The sequence below is a fragment of the Xenopus laevis genome, chromosome 5S, assembly GCF_017654675.1.
Source record: "Xenopus laevis strain J_2021 chromosome 5S, Xenopus_laevis_v10.1, whole genome shotgun sequence".
In the NCBI taxonomy this organism is placed as follows: Eukaryota; Metazoa; Chordata; class Amphibia; order Anura; family Pipidae; genus Xenopus; species Xenopus laevis.
The window spans coordinates 37,619,219-37,639,925 of record NC_054380.1 but is presented as its reverse complement, the minus strand read 5'-3'; the positions used below and the strand labels follow the sequence as shown (position 1 = coordinate 37,639,925).

Here is a 20,707-nt window from a genome sequence, read left to right as displayed (position 1 = left end):
ATTCGGGGTTTACCTTGACGTGGTATGGTGGCTTATCAATTTTATGATCATAACTTTGTAACAAAATAACCCCTATTTGGGTACATATGCAATAGCATTTATTATACTTATATATATACTTTAAAGCCTTTAGAGTGCTCCCACAACCCCCCTGTTTTGATATTATATATATATATATATATAAAACCATGTAAACATTAATTAAACCCAATAGGCCGTTTTTGCTTGATTAATTATATCTTAGTTGGGATGAAGTACAAGGTACTGTTTTATTCGAACAGACGCTGTTGCACAAACAAGTCATGGGCAGATTCTTCCAAAAGCAATTTCTTATATTTCTGAATTTGTACCTGGATAGAGAACTGGCTAAAAGATAGACTACAAAGAGTGGTGGTAAATGGAACATTTTCTAATTGGACCAGTGTTGTTAGTGGAGTACCGCAGGGCTCTGTACTAGGTCCCTTGCTTTTCAACTTGTTTATTAATGACCTAGAGGTTGGCATTGAAAGTACTGTTTATATTTTGGCAGATGATACTAAATTGTGCAGAACTATAGGTTCCATGTAGGATGCTGCCACTTTGCAGAGTGATTTGTCTAAAACTGGGCAGCAAACTGGAAAATGAGGTTCAATGTTGATAAATGCAAGGTTATGGCAAAAATAATATGAATGCAAGTTATACACTAAATGGCAGTGTGTTTGGAGTTTCCTTAAATGAGAAGGATCTAGGGGTCTTTGTAGATAACAAGTTGTCTAATTCTGGGCAGTGTCATTCTGTGGCTACTAAAGCAAATAAAGTTCTGTCTTGCATAAAAAAGGGCATTAAAAGGGATGAAAACATAATTATGCCTCTTTATAGGTCCTGGTAAGGCAGTACAAAAAGGTTTTCTCAGTGATCCTCCAGCAGTTTTCAAGTAATCAGACTCTTCCACAGACCAATGGAGTAGCCATCTCCAACTCATTAACATAAGTAAACAAGGAAGTCTGGAGAGTCTTTGAAAGGTGTGTAGTTTTTATTATCGCACTACATGTTTCGGACCCAATAGGTCCTTCCTCTGGTGCATGCACCAGAGGAAGGACCTATTGGGTCCGAAACATGTAGTGCGATAATAAAAACTATGGTCCTGGTAAGGCCTCATCTAGAGTATGCAGTGCAGTTTTGGACTCCAGTCCTTAAGACGGATATAAATGAGCTGGAGAGAGTGCAGAGACATGCAACTAAATTGGTTAGAGGGAAGGAAGACTTAAATTATGAGGGTAGACTGTCAAGGTTGGGGTTGTTTTCTCTGGGAAACAGGCACTTGCGAGGGGACATGATTACACTTTACAAGTATATTAGAGGACAAATAGCAGGGGACCTTTTTACCCATAAAGAGGATCACCCCTTTAGACTAGAAGAAAAGAACTTTCATTTGAAGCAACGTAGGGGGTTCTTCACAGTCAGGACAGTGAGGTTGTGGAATGCACTGCCGGGTGATGTTGTGATGGCTGATTCAGTTAATGCCTTTAAGAATGGCTTGGATGATTTTTTGGACAGACATAATATCAAAGGCTATTGTGATACTAAGCTCTATAGTTAGTATAGGTATGGGTATATAGAATGTAATTAAAAGTAGGGAGGGGTGTGTGTATGGATGCTGGGTTTTCATTTGGAGGGGTTGAATTTGATGGACTTTGTCTTTTTTTAACCCAATTTAACTATGTAACTATGTACTACAGAAAAATGGGGGAAAAACAAAAGAAATGCAAATCATAATCTCATTATTCTAGTGACTAAATTGAAAACACATGGAATGTTATCCATGAACTCAAAACATAATTTCTTTACTTAGTCAAGTCTAATCTTGGTCTATAAACCTACAAATGAACGCACAAAAAAGTGAAACAATAACTTTTCATTATTTAGACAATGTTCCTATATACAATTCCTATTGTTTCCTTCTGACATAGAACCAAAACATTGTCCTACCCTTAAGATATCAATGCTCTACCCAATGGGTATGCACCCATCACTGTTCTGGGGGTCAAGTAATGCATCAGTCTGATTTGGCCCACTGTGTGTTAATAAAAACACTTATTCACTGAACATGCTCTGTGCTGCTGTCACTTACTGAGTTTAGGGACTGACTCACAATACACAGTACACATAGAATATAAATTTCACAATATAAGGTTGATTAGTAATTAATACAGATAATTACTACATGGCAGCACAGAAACCAGTGCTACAAGCATCAGAATTTAATAATCAGCCCTGTAGTATCATCTTATATTACAGACAAACCTCATTTTCTGCTGAATAATTTGTGACGACTCCTAAGCTTATCTTCTCAACAGCTGCTCAGAGCCCACTTAGCATGTGAGTGTCACAAACACTTTCCAAGATGGTGACCCCCTGTGACAAGTTTGAAGTCCTGGATCATTGCTGCTATTGAGAAGCTGAAAATCTAGGCTGGTGCAATAAGTTCAGTATATAAAATATGGGCTTTTTAGCCATGTTCATTTTTAGGGTTTAGTTCTCCTTTAAGCAAATATTAAGATGCACAGACAAACATATATTGATCTACCACATACAAACAAATGTTTTTTGAACAATGAGTTAAGTTTTTTGCAGCAAGCTTTTTGCTGTAGATATATGATATCCGAACTAACGTAGGGGAAAAGGACAGAAAAATAAGAACAGAAGAAGAAATGTGAAGTACAGGCACCATTTTCCTTCTGGAATTAATTTAGTCTATGGATGAATCTGAACAATAAAGATATAATAAGAACCAGACTTGCAGATGTGCTATGAAGTCAGATATTTAGGTGTAAGAACCTGGTGTTGAAATACACCAAACATCTTAAAGACCATGATAGTATAAAATCAAATGTAGTTATAAGCTTTATAATTATCTTATGTGAATATAATGTTAAGATTGTGGTGGAGATAGAGGTGTTCTCGTAAAAAAAAGCTGCTTGTAACAGGATCGAACTGGAGCCTTGGGCGCCCACCCGGGTTGCAAATGAAGGGCCCTCCTGGCAGTCTCTGGGGGCCCCCTCCCGACCTCCAATTCCCAAACCGGCGCACACATGCTCGAGCTCCACAGGTTCAGCTCTGGGCTGGTGGGGCCCATGAGGGCCGAGGCCCACCAAGGTTTTTCCCGGTGTCCCGATGGCCCAGTCCGACCATGCTTATAAGCCCAAATTGAGTGTTGCTGCGTTTTACACCATATTTAATGCCCAACAGAATTTGTCTGTTATATTCAATTAATTAATTAAATCAGACAATGACAGACAGTGTGCTTGGTCTGCCTGTCCACGTATGTTGGAATCCCTGCGTGTAAAGCACTTTACATGCAGTGTCTGATCCCAGGTAATCATCCAAAATGTGGAGAAGTCTTTTTCAAACTATAAAAAGCTTACATGTCTGACTGCTACTATTCCTGAGAAACCAAACTCCATGAAATTAAATAACCTAAATGGTAAGATAAAGAAAATGCCTTAAAGAAAGTATTTATACATTTAAAGGACTGAAAACATATGAAGTCAAATTATTGTTCTTATTCTTGGAGTAACTATTTAACCCTTTAGTGCCCAAATGAAAAGACCATAATGCCATAGATGCTATATTTCCGTTTGGCTCTTTGATTAGTTACACCTTTTGTTTTCAATGATTTGTTATTTTCATTCCCTTTATTGTTACAGCATAAAACATTGTAGTTTCAACCCCCATTATCCAGGACAGACAGGACAGTCCCATGAGAGAAGACAGGCAACCATAGGTTAGAAATTGTGAGTGTTAGCAACAGTGACAGACAGGCAAACTGAATTACAGCATCTGAGACTCTGAGTGATGTATTTTTTACCTAATATATGCAGCGTTCATTGTCGGTCATTGTCACCGATACGGTACTTCCAGCCGCACATGACTTTAGGTGTGGCTATCAGGGATCACTCACTCAATGGGGTGACTGGGGGCAGCTGGGAAACTGACAATATGTCTAGCCCCATGTCAGATTTCAAAATTTAATATAAAAAATCTGTTTGCTCTTTTGAGAAATGAATTTCAGTACAGAAGTTTGCTGGAGCAGCACTATTAACTGCGTTTTGAAAAAACATGTTTTCCCATGACAATATCCCTTTAATATATTCCAGCTGTGCTCTGTTCAGCTGAAATGAACAGCAGGTGATACTGTTGCTTCTAATTCATTATATTGCAATCAAAGAAAGCTAAAATCTTGAAAACAAAAAAAAAGTACTCTAAACTGAAACTCAAAAGATCACACTTTAGATATGAAGGTTAAATTTCTTTTATATAGAGGAGAGAGAGAATATGGACAATAACAGATATATTTGATGGCTGTCACTTTTTAATGGGACTGAAAAGTTTACTTTGAGACAATTGTATATATCTGTTAATTGTAATGATGTCCTAAATCCAGTATTTTAGACCAAAAAAGGCATGGTTTCAGCGCTTAATAAAAATGTTTAAAGTTTATATTCACACGCGTTCACTCTTTCTTCAGTGACAACAGCTTCCATCCACTTAAACCCTCTGGCAAAAAATATAAGTAGAGAGAAAGATTATATAGTGTAGTAACTAGTGTAAAGTGCAGACACTTTCAATGCATTATGTAAAAGCATGAAGGGATCCTCTATTTTGTTTGGGGATCAGAAAAATCCAAAAAGGCTTTGCAACTCTTTACTTTCTAGATGGTTTATGGGTAGGAGGTGTGCCTGGAGCTCCCTTCTCCGACAAACTTCCCCTATCAAACCCTGTTGCCAAATTTTACTTATATACTTGTGCCAATACTCAAAAAGGGGGTGGATTGGGCACGGGTATATAAATCATCGCAGTATGATGGGTAGCGCTGAGTTTTGGTTGGGATAAGCACAAGTTATTATAATTTGCATCACAAATTCCTTGCACTTATTGGGGGAAATGTAATTAAATTCGAAAAGAGCATAACTTTGCAAATAAAAATTCCCATGTCACTATGTAATATTTTTCTCTAGGCTTTTATTGCATCACAATCTTAATTGCACATTGTAAACCTTTAACACCTGCTCTGGAGATTCGTTAAATATGTTGTCGCAAAAAATAGTTTGTGATTGCGAAATTTTATTACATACACTGCGAACATTCACAAAAGCAATTTGGTCGCAAACTTTAGGAGAAAGTCTTTAATCATTCAAAAATGACGCAAACATGATCGCTAACATATATTTCCCCCATTTTTTTTTCTTTAAAAGATAATTTTATTTTATTGAAAGGTATCTGCAGATATCTGAACAGGATCTCACACAAGGTCATTCTCATTTTGTTAACAATGGTGCTCAAACACAGAGACGGCTTACAAAGTGGTGCTAAAGTGATTACATTTAATCGTCGTCTTTCAGCCTTTTGATCTTGCTCTTGTGCCGTTCAATTTCCTACTGCAGACGCTCAATCTCCAATTTGTAATGATGGATCTCTTCCTCATAGTGCTTCCTCAGTGAAGCGATTTGTTCCTGCTCTTTTTGCCTGAAATATCTTCCCTTCTCAGCAGCCTGATGTTTGCCGAAGGCTCCACCAGCCTCCCTTATGGATCCACCTCTTCCACCGCCCTCTCCAGCACCTTTTCCAAATTCACCCAACTGGTCTGATAAGCCACGCATCTGCATAAGCAATACGTTCCTTATTCCCGCCCAAAGAAGTGACCCAGCCATGTTTCTGTCACACCTGACATTGTCAGTACCGCTAAGGATTCTGGGAAACAGAATTATTTATTTTTAATGCATGTAACCTTGTGGTGAAACAGTTTATTTGGATTTTCTGTTTCTCATAGAAAAATAGATATCAGCTGAGCTCGCAGCAACAGTATGGCAATGACTCCTACAAAATATATTATACATATGTGTGCTGCATCAGACTGAGTGTTGGCCAGAGTAAATACAGGAAATGTTTTTCTCTTGTTACAAAGCAACATATAGTGCTTAACTGATTATGAAACAAACTGTTCCTCATTTCAATGAGTTTGGTCTTATTCACTCAGTGTTCATACAAGACCAATAAGTATTTAAATTGAGTGGAAGAGTTAAAGAAAATCTTGAGGCTACGATGGGGGTGAAAATGTTTTGTACTTGCTGACCTGGAAATATGTAAGTGACGGACAGTGAATTTAATTGGTTTCTATTTAGGCAGACTGGCTGGGTTTCTTCAGATATATAAACTTACAGTAACATAGTAAGACAGTGATGTAGGAAATTGGGGCCATAACAATGAAGTCACCATGAAACAGTACTTTTAAGTTAATTCCATCAGCTATGCAAAAATCTGTGATTGGTTTAAAAAACATATTGCTTTCAAAGCTATGTAATACTAGATAAACTACACAAGCACAAAGGGAATTGCCATATTTATCTATTTCAGAGATTTAGATAATTACACAAGGGCTGGTTCACAAAGTCAGGATTACCAAGAACTATTAGTAACTTTTACCATCATAAAATTTATTTGAAAATTCTTACTTTGTAACCACTATCATTGTTCTTGAAATAGCACAATAATTTACCTCTATCCTATATTAATGGATTCTATTCCGTGGGCTATGATGATTCTATTCAGACGTACAAGTTGGAATACAAAGTCTGCATTGGGGGCCATATACTTTTGTGACCCAGTTCAACCGATGGAAGGTGGCAAGGTGAGGGCTACTTTGCCCTGGTGCAAGGTAAATATTGCAGCCAGACCCTGGACAAAAGTGATCTCTGAATCAGCACCATGGGATGCTCTTCCATATCTGTTGTTGTAGGGGCAGATTCTAAGGTGAAAGCAGAGCTACAAGATTTACACAAAAAAAGCCAGGCAACGTGCCCAGCTAGAAGAGGCTGGAGAGAATACTGCATACACAAGTCTAAACAGTTCTGTTTGTCTTGACATCTGATATAAAAGGAAGCAGTAAACCCAAATGGGGGAATGCAATAAAATAATTACCAGAATATATACGCGCAACGCAAAAATATGTTTCCATTGCACAAACATTTTTTCCTTTGCAAACCTGAAAAACGACTTAGGGACCCTTGTGCATTTTATAGAGTGCAATAGAACATGTAATAAAACTTTTTACTCCACCTTGAAGCAGGACTTAAACACAAAATTATACATTACAAAAGGCAACGTTTTCTTGCTGACGCTATTTTTTCTTTTCTTTTATATGACTTATTATTATTCCTATTATGGAAGTCCTCTTCCAAGGCATGTCCACATGGTCGTTTTCTTATTGCCCTTTATTGTGCTCTGGTAAATGGCAAGTACAGTGATTATGAACATTAGGGAGATTGTTCCTTCGCTCTGCCGATGCTAGAATAAGTTTGCCGGTGCCTCAATCCTCCATAAAGGGTTACCGCAATCCCATATTAGTCCATAAAATAGTAGAGTACATGAGTGCTCTCCTCTAACTACTATTTTACAGTGATTATGAAGTTTACTATGAAAGGAACACAGCTTAGTGCAGGATAGTAAAAACCCTACTGAATTTGCTGTACACCAGTTCTTCTCTATTGTTGATTTCAATCTCTGAAATTCACCCTGGGAATTTTCCATTAACATTACCTATATAAAATTAATCAACCTGCAGCCATGTGCTTTTATATTACCACACCACTCAATTGTAGTAGTATTTTACAATATAAGGGCATTATGCCTTTTATATTGTTTATGAGGCCAAGTTTAATTGTCTGCATGCTTTCCATTTACAGTGAAGTGTATTATGATTTGATTTCTGTTTAATAATAAAGCTTCCTAAACAAATCAAAATAGACCTGTATTAAGCCGTGTCTAGGATACTTAATAGTTCCTGTGAAGAATGTTACATTTTATTATGAGAAGGGACAATATTCTGTGGAAATTTGCTTTTATTCTTTGTTCCCCTCTTTTTGTGGTCTATGAATTATTTTCCTTTCAGGTCCGTCTCTTTCTTTTTGTAGCTTGAAATTAAAAGCATTATCTTGATGCACAGCAACCAGATTAATGCTCAGGTTAGATTCTTTTGTTTTGAATTTTATCTTTATCTTCCAGTCTGTCATTAAACCATTGTTTGCTAGAATAACTGGGACATAATAAAACATGGAATAATCCAAAAGCCATAAAAGGTTTGTGTTGCAGTGCATCAAAACACTCTTCTATATTTGCACCTAGAACCAAATGTCTTGTTGAATAGATTTTGCTGAATAAGGCACAAAGTAAAGGGCATACCATCGCAAGGGAGCCATTGAATTAACACAGGCCCTTGAAGAAGGATACCATGACATAAATGCAGCAATTCTCACCCAATGGTGCAAGTAAAACACAAACATAATTGGCTCATTATCAACCATCATGGCCACAAATTAGCATCAACATTGGAGTATCCTATGAATGTTGTGCCCAAATTTTACACTTTTTATAAATTATACCTAAAGTAGTTTACAATAATACATGGGTTCATGTTACAAAATATATGTTTGCCTTTTAAACACTTAAAACAAGAGTTGCAAACAGGGTTGGAACTATGGGTAGGCCAAGGTATGAGCTTAGGTTTGAACTGGGTGGGGACATAGGGAGTCAGGCACATGCCTCAGCTGCCTTTTATAACTGTGGCCCTCTGAGTATTGCACATCGAGAAGCAGCACATGGAGCCAAAGTGGTTGTGGGTAAGTAAGTATAATGAGTGGGGGTGGGTTCAGAGGAAGATTTGATGGGTATTAGTGGAGAGAGTGGATGGAGAAGGTAGACAAGAGTATGCCCTTACATTGGGTGTCTCTTTCTTCTGACCTGGCTCATTGAGACCTTGGTATACAGGAGTTTTGATCAACCAGTAACTATATAATAGTAATATAATATTTTCATGCTACAGAGTCTTTACAGTCTAAGAGCAGATGTTGCAAACCTTATTACAAAAAGATATATTGTTTTGAATAGAAATCATAATTTTTGGGAGGAATGGAGAAATATAAGAAAGAAGAAAAAAATTCAAATGGTTTAATTTGATGAATGTACTGAGGCTGTTTGCCACTGATCATGTAGCAAGGTTATAGGATCTTAATTAAGCCATTGCTACCTTGAATACAGATTAGAGTGAATGAAGGGAACATTAACATTTACAGGAAGTAAGGAGAAAATGCCCAGCAGGAAAAAAGCACAAAGGATGTATCTCTGCTAATTTACATTTTGGCAGATATGAACTATTGACAGAAAAGGTTATCAATATTTAAAGTTCTAATAAAATGCTATCATAAAGATTTCCTGACATACTGAAGCCATTTCCAAGTATTTCTAGAGTATCCATATTTCATTTTTTACATTTTACGTAAAGTAGAAAAAATGTGATTAAAATTAGCACTCTCTAACTCTGATTGCCTATAAGTCATGTTAACTGAGGCAAAATAAAATTCTTAGATGTCCTTGTCCAGCATATGATTACAACTCAGTCTACGACAGAGGCTCTAATTTAACCCAACACATGGATGCTTGTTTCTATGACAGGAAAAACGCAATAGGTTGAGGCAACAGGAATCTTTTCCTGTTAATCAAGAATAATGGGTAAGACATCCCATATATGACCCTCAACGTATTCTAATTATTTTCTACAAACTCTTTCCGGTTAATATAGTTCTTTTTATTATGTCTATCCAGGAAACAAGGCAAGAGTGAACGTTTGACAAAATTGTAAAGTTCTGGTTCTATGATTACTCTTACCCTGTCTGCCCCCAAGCTGGTTCCACACAGAACATTAGCCTAGCAGCTTCATATATTGATTTTGCTCCATACAACCCAAATGTGATTGGAAAGGTGCTTGCAATAGGATTGTATAGACTTCCAGATCTAAGGCAGCTGTAGATCTACTAAGTGGGAAGTCTGGTAAAAGACTCTCCTTATACCTACTTGCGTGACTTCTATTAAAACCCAATTTACCTCTATAAACCCTTGATCAGAAAAAACTATGTCTGTACCAGAATTGTGTCTTGTCAATGCTGCTTTACAGCTGGCATATGACAGAAAGTGGCTTAACCATGCTGTCAGCCTTCCAAACCACAAAGCTTGGAAGAATCATCTTGTGGCCACTTTAGATTTCAAACTATCTCCTTCGTACTCAATTTCATCTAGAGGGCATGGCTACCATAATAATAATAATGCAAAGGTGATGGAAGTAGATTAAACATGTATGTACAGGGGTCCCCATTTTCAAATGTAAAAAAAAGTTGGAGCAACATAAGCATGAAAAAAGTTCCTGGTGTGCCAAATACGGGCTATGATTGGCTATTGGTAACCCCTATGTGGACTTGCAGCCTACAGGAGTCTCTATTTGGCAGTATACTTTTTATGTAAGCCAGGAATTAAAAAATAAGCACCTGCTTTGAGGTCACTGGGAGCAACATTCAATGGGCCGGTGAACAACATGTTACTCACAAGCCACTAGTTGGGTATCACTGTACTAAGGTGTAGTACAGACTCAACCACCAACATTGTCTTCCACTCGAAACCAACATCCCAATGCAGCGAAGCTTGGCAATAATGTATAGGCCTTTCAATGTCAACAATTATTGGGTGAGGGCCTGATTAATTACAATGAATTTGTGTTTGTAATTTAATTGTCTTACAGGACCAGCACCACAAAAGATCTTTTCTGTTTTTAATGCAGAACTGCTGCAATGTGTTTGCAACTGTGACAATTTTTTTGCATCACTATTCAAACCATTCACCAAACTATTAAGTTCAAATGCATTCCTTCCATAAGACACATTTATGCCTATATTTATTACTCTATCCTTTATTTATTAGTCTATCTGTCTGTTTTTCAGATTAATACTTTCATTACATAAGGGGCAGATTTATCAAGGGTCTAAGTGAATTTGAGGGAATTTTCGTAGTAAAAAAATGTGAAATTCAAAGTAATTTTTTGGATACTTAGACCATCGAATAGGATACTACGACTTTGAATTTGCTTCGAATTCAATTCAAAGTAAAATAGTTAGAATATTCGACCATTCGATAATCTAAGAACTGTCTCTTTAATATTTTGCCAAATTAAACCTGCCAAAGTGCTATGTTAGCCTATGGGGACCTTCTACAGCATTTTTCTATTTTTTGAAGTCGAAGTAAAATCGTTCGATTGTACGATAAAATAGTTCCAATTGTTTGATTCAAAGGATTTAATCGTTTGATCGAACGATTTTACTTCGACCGCAGAATACCCAAATTCGATGAAAAAAATTCAAATTTGATATTCGAAGTATTTTTTACTTCTAAATTCGACCCTTGATAAATCTGCTCCTAAAAATCAGTTTTGTAAAGAGTACGCAGGCTGCCCAGGCTTTCTTTCTAAAACCTGGTAACATTTTTGTGGTTGAGCAACACACAAACTAATTCTAAGCATGCTCCCCCTAGATGCTCCAAATCCCTAGCAATGAATATGATAAATGAATGCAGCTGAAAGGGTGCTTCAGAAACCTTGAAGACTAAACGTAATCTTTCCAAACAAAAATTTTGTTCTAGCTTGTTGATGGGTGAATGGTATATCTGCAGTTAAGGAAGTGGAGTTTCTTCCCTTCCTGCAGATTCAATAGTTTGGGTGGAACAACACAATGTGGCCATCCATGTCCATGGCCAGTTGTACAGTATCCATTTAATGAGCCCATGACTGACCAGCTGTATGCTCTAAAGGGTCAACTAGTGTATTCAAATACAAGAGTCCTCTGCACTCAACCCATTATCAATATATTTAAGACAGCGACATTTTGTGCATACTGCTACTAAAAAATGCCTTACCCTTTAAACAAAACAGGGATTGTTTGTCCATATATTGCAATATATTTAAGCTGGCCAACTACGTCAAAGTCATCCCATATCTGGCCAGTCCTATGCTCAATTTTATCTGATTCATTAAGAATTCTATTGCTTCATTATACATTTTACAAAGGGACTAGGTATTACCTGCAACTTAACTTGCTGCTTTCAAAGTAAACCTCCATACTTGGCTGCCCTTTTATTAGACACCAGTGGGATCACCTGAGCTACAACATGGAGCTGGTCACTGCTCCTGTATAACTAGTGTATTGCCACTTTAACTTAAATAGTAAATCTGGGTTAAGCAACTTTACAGTTTGTGCATTATTTAGAAGTGTCTTTGAAACCAAATTATTCAAAGGTTATACTTCATTATTGTTTTTAAATAGTTTAAATCCTTTTTGATTAAAAAAAAGCATGTCTTAAATGAGAAGTAATACAAACCTCCAAACTATTACATTATCCCAAAAAAAAAAAAAAAAAAATTCTACTTGAAGTATGTAACTTGTATTCTACTTGAAAGTATATAAATGATACAGGATTCCTGTTTCTAAGCAAGTGTCTGTGTGTATGACATCACATTTTTAGATAATGGTAGCATCTTATAATTCATGGCTGTGAATAATTCCTTGGCTTTCTTTTACTCTGCTTCAAGGCTTTGACATGCAAGCACATACCCATCAGTCTACGCAGTGCTCTGACTAGGGATGTAGCGAACTGTTCGCCCGCGAACTAGTTCGCGCGAACTTCGACCGTTCGCGTCCGCCGAATGTTCGCGAACGTTTGGGAACGTTCGCATTTTGAGTTCGCGTTCGATCGTTCGACCATTCGACCATTCGAATTCCTTCGACCGCTAAAAATCAAATGATTTCCATTCGTTCGAACGATTGTAAGCATTCGATTCAATGAAAAGCATTCGATCGAATGGCTTCGATCGTTCGATTCGAATGAAAATCCTTCGATCGAACGATTAAAATCCTTCGATCGTTCGAATCGAACGATTTTAGCGGTGTTCGAAGTTCGCGAACTGTTCACGAACGTTCACATTTTTTGCCGGTGTTCGCCAAACAAATCGGCAGTTCGCTACATCCCTAGCTCTGACCTCCAGTCAAGCCTTCAGCTACAGTGACAAATTTTATTTCTAAAACCAAGCAGATTCCTGTTTCGAAGCAAGTTTTACCCTTTTTTTTATTCTTCCTTAATTGGCACATCTTGATGATAGGCCAACTCTGCCTGCTGGTTATAACAATAGTGAATCAGAATAATCCAAAGCAGAAGACAACACAAAAAGATGTGTGTATTTATAAATAAATTAGTGTTTCACAAGACAAAATAAAGATGGCAGTTTGCATTAGAACATCTACATTTAGCAGGAAAACAAATGATCCTATAGGAAATGGTGAGGTGATAGATTTTCATGCACTTGTTTCCAAAATCTTAATCCTATATTTCCATTTCACATTATTCCAAAATGCATAGTACAAAGAATGTCACCAGGTTGATTTCTGGCCCTAGCCTTATGGTGTGAATAAATAGGCCATACTATACAATATACAATATGAATATACTTTGTTCCTGTTTCTGTCCTTATTCTTGGCACTGCTGGAAGTTTGTGAACGGTACCAAAATCTATTGCAAAAACCAAAGACCTGACAGATAAGGGTGTGGTCTTGGTGTGGTATGGGTAGAATGAGGATAGTTTGTAGTTTCAGATGGAAATTCTGTATTTGTATACAGTATGTATGTTCCCCCTGCTGGATGATTGCAGAAAAATTGTCTGATTAAGAAGACATTGCACCCCCTTGATTAGGGCTTGTGCTGCACACATTTTGCAATTGTCAAAATAAAGGTTTTTCTTATTTATTGAGCTAAACCGGGCAAACAGAGACACTGAAGCTACTCCATGTTCCCCCTACATAATGGACTTCTGCACCTGTAAGACTCCACTAATTTATGGGAAGATAATCAGTTTGAAAGCACAGTAATGATTTATAACAACATACTAAACTAATTTAAAAAAATGCAATTAAGATAATAGGCCGAACTTTATTTTGGGCATATGTTTTTATTCATTTTGCTCATATACGTTGCATATAGGTGTGGAGTGCATTTGGGAGAAGATATGAAGGATTATTTTAGAAGGAGTACAGAGGAGTTAAGACTAGAAAGAGTCTGCTAAAATTGTATGTAAAACCTTTTAAGCCTTTGAATATAAATATCATTATGTAAGTACTAAACAAATAGAAAATGAAACCATAAAAATACCATTTAACAACCCTTCAAGTTGCACTATTCTATTTAGTTTTTAGTCAAACTAACAGGCTGCTAATAACAAGAAGAAGTGAATCGGCTTAGTGGTAAATATAATAAAGTAATGTCCTGCACTTTTACAATTGTTGGTATTGTTTTGCAAACTGGAATATGCCAGTGTTTGAGGTTAGAACGGCTACAATTGTAGGGCTTCAATACTCACATTGCCTAGAAAATAACTGAGCAGCCAATTGTATTGCAATTGTTTTACTGTTATAACCAGAATGGCAAATTCAAGGCTCTCTACAAACCTATTACATATATTAAAGCACAAAATAAAACATAATATTGGAAGCCTTTTGGAGGGGTCCCAAAGCATCTAAAATCATTTATCAACTACACCTTGGGATCAAGCTGCAGCTGTCAGCATAACATTTTATGATTTTTTTTATGATTTTCATTATCACTGGGATCTTGAAGTTAATTAGAAGGCAAGAATGTGTTAACAGATTTGGGCAATAAAAAGATATAGAATTATATAGTGTAGATATATAATTATTGTACCATTATGTTTTTGTTAATACGGAAGGCACACAAATGAATAACAAGATATTTGTATTATTCTGCCAATTGTTATAATAAAAAACAACTGTAGGAGATCAGACAAATCCTTCCCCTGTTTTTCTGTCTGTGACATCATCCAGCCCAGTTACAGGCTGGAGAGCTATCCAATTGGCTGGGTGCCCCAGTGCATCCTGGGAGAGGGGGAGTGCCTGACTTTGGAGCCAAATACACAGGGTTTTCCACAGAGCTTAGAAATGGAAAATCCCTGCTGCAGCAGCTACAGAGAATCAGATCTGTGGAGAGTGACACAGCTACTTAAAAGGAGTTTCCAGGAAGAAGGAGAATGAAATGCTAAGTTTTGCTCTGCTAGAGAAAGTATTTGAGCATTAGGGAGAGCCAGTTTCTATCTCCTGCCTGTGAATACTTTGGCTACTGTGTGTTTCCCCAGGGTGAGGACAGGTCTTTCTTGTGTAACTGCCATGTGGGAGCAGCTACTACTTTCAAAGGGAAAAGTACCATGGGGCAGGTAGTGCTACCTGGGGACTTAAGAGCTCTTGGGGAAAGGATATTGAACTGACCGGAGTGATTGTGCATTTATCCACCCGGTGTGGGACTGTGGCATTGAGAGACTGTGCCAGGGGTTGATAGTCCACACAGGTTCCCCAGAGTAAAAGCTATATTGTGTGATTTATAGTTACTAAATACAGTTTACACCAAATTAGGGGTATACAATGAACAAGTTTCTTCAATTGGAATTAAACATTTACAGCACATTTAACTAATAGAGGCTGCAACTATCCACAATGGCTTAGCCCGACAGATAGCAATGTATGATTCAAACTGAGATGGAGTTAATTACATTCTATTGCTATGCCTGGTAATCTTTACTACTTCCAAAGTGGTTGATGATTTCCCTGCAGACATAACAAACAAGAGAGTCCAATATCCAGCTAATTATATTCTTTTTTTCATCACACTATGACATTAGAGATGTTAACAGTCATCTCCAAGAAAAGCCTTATCTCTGAATAAGAATCTCCCTAAAAATACTTCTTACCAAGCAAACAGGTGTTACAAATACTGTCTCCTCGAAAAATAATCTTCTTTACATGCTGGTTGCCAAAATAATATAAATTGCAATACATAGATTTAACAAAACCAAGCCAATAAAATGAAAACTGAAGGTAAAAAAAAAGGAAAGAAAAAAAAGAAATGACCTACTCCTCCTCTGGTTGCATGCTTTTATTGCTCATGGAACTTCTTGGTGGTGAAATCCCCCATATTTTACAACAATGGTAAAATATTCCCTATATTCATTATCCCATAATCATCCTACAAGGCATAATTTTTCATGGTAAAAAATTACTCTTCCACTACCAATTTCTGTCCCAGTAGGGGCTTCATCATTATTATTACATAAAGCATTAAAACTCAAAAGAATTCAAAGCACTTTACAGCTGTAAACTAAAAAATTAAATATACTGAGATAGATAGAAAGAATGGATACAACAAAATAAAAGCGAGGACTAGAGAGCAATGAATAATACACAGTTATTAAATCTATTTTTATTTTATTAAGAGCAAACAATGTGAGAAAGTGTTAAAGAAATATATGATGTTGAACATATGCTAGGCTAAATAATGTTTGCCACTATTATTAAGTCAATAACAGTTTGTCTAGTACAAGCGCATATCCCCTACAGATAAATCAAATACAAATAAATCAAAAACAAATACAAAGAATCTGTGCTTTGTATGACCACTCTTGGGTTCGTTTACAGTTTCACATCTATAAGCACCAAGAAAATATGAAGGGTGAAACATTCTGAAGAAAAGTTGGCAGCAAACTTGCCCAGACCTAGAAAGTAGCAAGATAAATCTTTGTCGCTCCTCCGGACATAATTATCTTGAGGAAAAGGAAAATGGCCAAAAAAAGAAAAGGAATGATAGTAATTCAAGTGTAATCTACAGAACAGTCAATTCATTGCCAAATATTGTTCTAGAAAGGAAGTCACAGAACTATATGATAAATGCTCCCAGAGTTCTTTGTGCAGATAGCTGTATATAGTTTATCTTTCTCTACTTGATCTATGTCAATGTGCATTCTCCATCTTCTCTAATAATATCCCTAGAGTATAGTGGCGTACAGCTAACCTTCAAATTCACTAGATTTCTTATCTCTGCCCTGACATCCTAGCAAATCAAATCAAAGGAAAATGTTTTTCGGTATGACCACACTCTTTAAGCATGAAAATAGTTTTTTTTAAATAAATATGCTATTAAAATAGGAGCACCCTTGTTTGTAATGGCTGATCTCTAACAGCACACTGCTGAATATATGTAGAGTAGCCTCTACAACCAGCACATTATTTGCTGTTGGAAATGATGGAGAAATAACATATACAGCACTCATTTGTCTTAGCATAACCATAAAAATGGAGGATGGGGGAAATAACCAGTACAAACAACCAAATTGCAAAACTAGCAGTGTCCTGCAAAGAGCAAATATTTGTTCTTCACCTCTACCTTCCTGCTCTTAGCGCTGCCCGTCATGGGATACCTGCACTGTCCACCAATAAAAATAAGCTGAATAAAAAAAAGGCTATAAAACTTCAATTGTTTCATTTATTAGATTTTTTTACACTGTATTATTGGAACAGACACATGCAGTGGGAAGGGAGACATTCTCCCTACTACAGCACAGTTCATCCTGTCAGTCAGTGCTGTGACCATTTCGTGTGAGAGAATGAACAGATACTCCCACCCCTCATTTCAGTCGAGACTCTCAGCAGAAAGGCTCTCTCAGCAGCTCTGAAATAGTGACAGTTTTAGGAGGTAACATTTCATACCTCCCAACTGTCCTGTTTTTCATGGGACAGTCTCTGGGTTTGTTACTGAAATGTCTTGAAGTTCTCTTTGATCTCCTGCACTGAACAGTCAGAAAAAGATACAAAATTTCTAACTTAATTGGCTTTTGGCAGAGAGCCCAGAATAGATAATTAGATACTTTTGTAACAATCTGAGATAAGCAGGTCTCTTGGGAGAACTTAGACTCACAGTTCAAAAGGCAATTCACCTTCATTAGCAAAACTGTAATAACACCTAGGACATGGTAATTATGGTACATAACTCGACAGGCAGACGGCACTTCTGAAATTGGGTTTATTGGAGTGACTGCTGTAAAAACCTAATGAGTTTCGGGAGTTATCCCTTAGTCATAGGGATAACCTATGGGATAACCTATGACTAAGGGATAACTCCCGAAACGCGTTAGGTTTTTACAGCAGTCACTCCAATAAACCCAATTTCAGAAGTGCCGTCTACCTGTCGAGTTTTGTAGCGTTCACAGTGGGGACACTGTTTGACTGAGCACCTGATTTGAGGGGAGAGCGGTGAGCAGTTGCGGTCTCTTTTTGTTCTTTTATCTACATGGTAATTATGGGGTGTGGCCACAAAATGGGTGTGGCCACAAAAATTTGCAGCGCTCCATGGAGCAAATCTTTTTGTCCCTTTTTCCATTTCCAAAATGTTGGGAGGTACGCACATTTGAGGGATGGATGATTACTATATATGAATATGAAGATTATATGAAATGTCTCCTTTAATGTGTTACAAATATCTATTTATACAGAACCAAATTTACTGCCCTTGTTTCTATTTCTTCTTCTTTGGCAGAGAAGTATCATTAATAGTATAGTTAGAAATGTGATTTTTGTATTACATTATTTTGCACTGATTATCAATACATTTTAGTTTCTATTTTCGGGACCATATTTTGTAACATTCCCAAATTATATTAATTTATTATAGGTATCGGACCTGTCACCCAGAATGCTTGGCACCTGGGGTTTTCCATATAAGGGATCTTTCTTTAATTTGGATCTCCATACCTTAAGTCTACTAAAAAATAATTTATATGTTAATTAAACCAAGTATGGTTGTTTTGCCTCCATTAAGGAGTAATTATTGCTTTGTTTGGTTCATTTTTAGAAATTGGAATTATTTAATTAAAATGGAGTCTATGGGAGTCAATGGGAGATGGCTTTCCCATAAATCAGAACTTTTAGATAACAGGTATCTACATAACGGATCCTATACCTGTATTAATTTGGTTTAGCTTCCTAATTCCAGAGGCCCATTTTTGGTTTTATTGTTTGTTCTTTCAATACAAAGAATTGCGCCATCTTTCTGATTCAGTCAACTTGATCAACCAAAGCTGAATCCATGTAACAAAGAAAGACCAATTGGGGAATGTCATAAAAGTTGCAAAGAGCAAAACAGTTTGCACAAAGAAGTTTTATTACATTCACGCTGCACTGGTGAAAACTATAACATTCGCAAACTTTCTTCCACTGTTGGAAATGGTTTTTCCTGGTTTGCAAAAGCTATATTAAATTCACACAATTTGTTCGCACAAAGGCATAACTTTTCGCATTGCGAATATTATTCCCGTTACTGACTTTTATTACATTCCCCCACAAGTATCTTATTAAGTTTGCCCATTCCGCTGACTGACATGGGCAATAAGAGTAAGCTACATCCTTCTGCATGGAAAATATAAAAGTATTTTTAATGTTACCCATAAAAGAATGATAAAAAATGATTTCGACTTCCATTTAAAGGGGTGGTTTATCTTTAAGTTAACTTTTAGTATGTTATAGAATGGCCCATTCAAAGCAACTTTTCAATTGGTCTTCATTGTTTATTTTTTACAGTTATCTATTTGCTTTTTCTTCTGATTCTTCCAAGTTTTCAAAAGGGAGTCACGGACCCCATCTAAAAACGAATGCTCTGTAAGGCTGCAAATGTATTTTCATTGCTACTTTTTATTAGTCATTTTTGTATTCAGGTTCTCTCCTATTCATATTCCTGTCTATTTTTTCAAATCAATGCATGGATGGTAGAGTAATTTGGACCCTAGCAACCAGATTGCTGAAATTGGAAACTGAAGAGCTGCTGAATAAAAAGCTAAATAACTCAGAATATCACTCTTTACATTTTTATGTTTTTTTATTTGTATGTAATATCTATTTACCAATGGCGGAACTACCGGGGGAGCAGGGGGTGCGAGCGGGACTAGGGCCCGCACTCCCTCAGGGCCCCCCAGCAGCCCGTGCGCCACAGAAAATGTGGCCGTACGGAGGGGGGCGGGGCCCAGCTGTGCGTCACGCACCAGGGCCTGCCCCCTCTAGTTACGCAACTGCTATTTACCCAGTTTTTATTCTTACACTGAACAATTCCTTTAAAAATGAATATGGGATTGTTAACACCTTTCCCCTGTACTTTATCAAAACAGCAGGATTACAGAAACACCTTAAAAAACAGCCTGCCTCTTGAACATGGGTCAATAGTATTATACATATTAAGGAATTTCATTTCAATATTAACTGCATTTACTGGGTTACTGTGAATATGGATGTTTGATTACCTCTCTAATTAAACTCTAATCTAAAAACTCTGGCAGCAAATACCTATCATGTTTCACCATCTTACTGAGAAAGATAGTAATGAAAGATGTATTAGTGTAGGTGTGATAATATTGATTTTACAAGCTGTAAGAATTTCCCCAGAGCTTAAAGCGGTATGCAGATTCTACCTAACGCTCAATGCACTGCAAAGCCTTTCATGAAGCATTTGGAGCTTCGGTCAAATCCAAAATAGTGGGTTTGGTGCATCCCTAGTCATGAGTGAACACAAAATAAAAATAAGAGGTTCAGGGGTAAAAAGAACTGAAGCTTCTGCTGATAAACAAGCAAACCAATTCACTCCTCCTGCTCTTCATCTTCCTATATGGTTATGGGACTAACCAATAAAAACACAGCACTCATTTCAGCAAACTTAATATACAGTAGGTACAGAAAAATGTAGGAGGCCAAAAACCTTTTTAACCAAGCAAGAAAAAAATCTAATGAATTTACTAGTTTATTCATATAGAAAAACAATGTACTTCAATAATGCACCTTGATAATATATGTAAATGTACCTCTTTTTGCAGCGCAACTAATTTGACCAAACCCACACATTTATATTTTAGAATACTAGCACACATCTTATATAAGACACCTACATTACTGCAAAAAAAAACATGATTTACATTATATTGCTC

General features: G+C 36.9%; 1 protein-coding gene and 1 long non-coding RNA gene across 2 annotated transcripts; one reads left to right on the top strand and one right to left on the bottom strand.

Annotated features, from left to right (window-relative positions):
• Positions 1 to 5,265: 5,265 nt before the first annotated feature.
• Positions 5,266 to 5,690, bottom strand: LOC108717827 (ATPase inhibitor, mitochondrial). The gene has a single exon (XM_018265211.2). The coding sequence runs from the start codon at positions 5,688 to 5,690 to the stop codon at positions 5,415 to 5,417; it is 276 nt and encodes a 91-aa protein (XP_018120700.1). The 3' UTR covers positions 5,266 to 5,414.
• A 410-nt stretch (positions 5,691 to 6,100) lies between these two features.
• LOC121394189 lies at positions 6,101 to 12,469 on the top strand. Its single transcript, XR_005961544.1, has 3 exons — positions 6,101 to 6,122; positions 7,950 to 8,000; positions 12,443 to 12,469. It is a non-coding gene; the product is annotated as an uncharacterized LOC121394189 (long non-coding RNA).
• Positions 12,470 to 20,707: the final 8,238 nt, after the last annotated feature.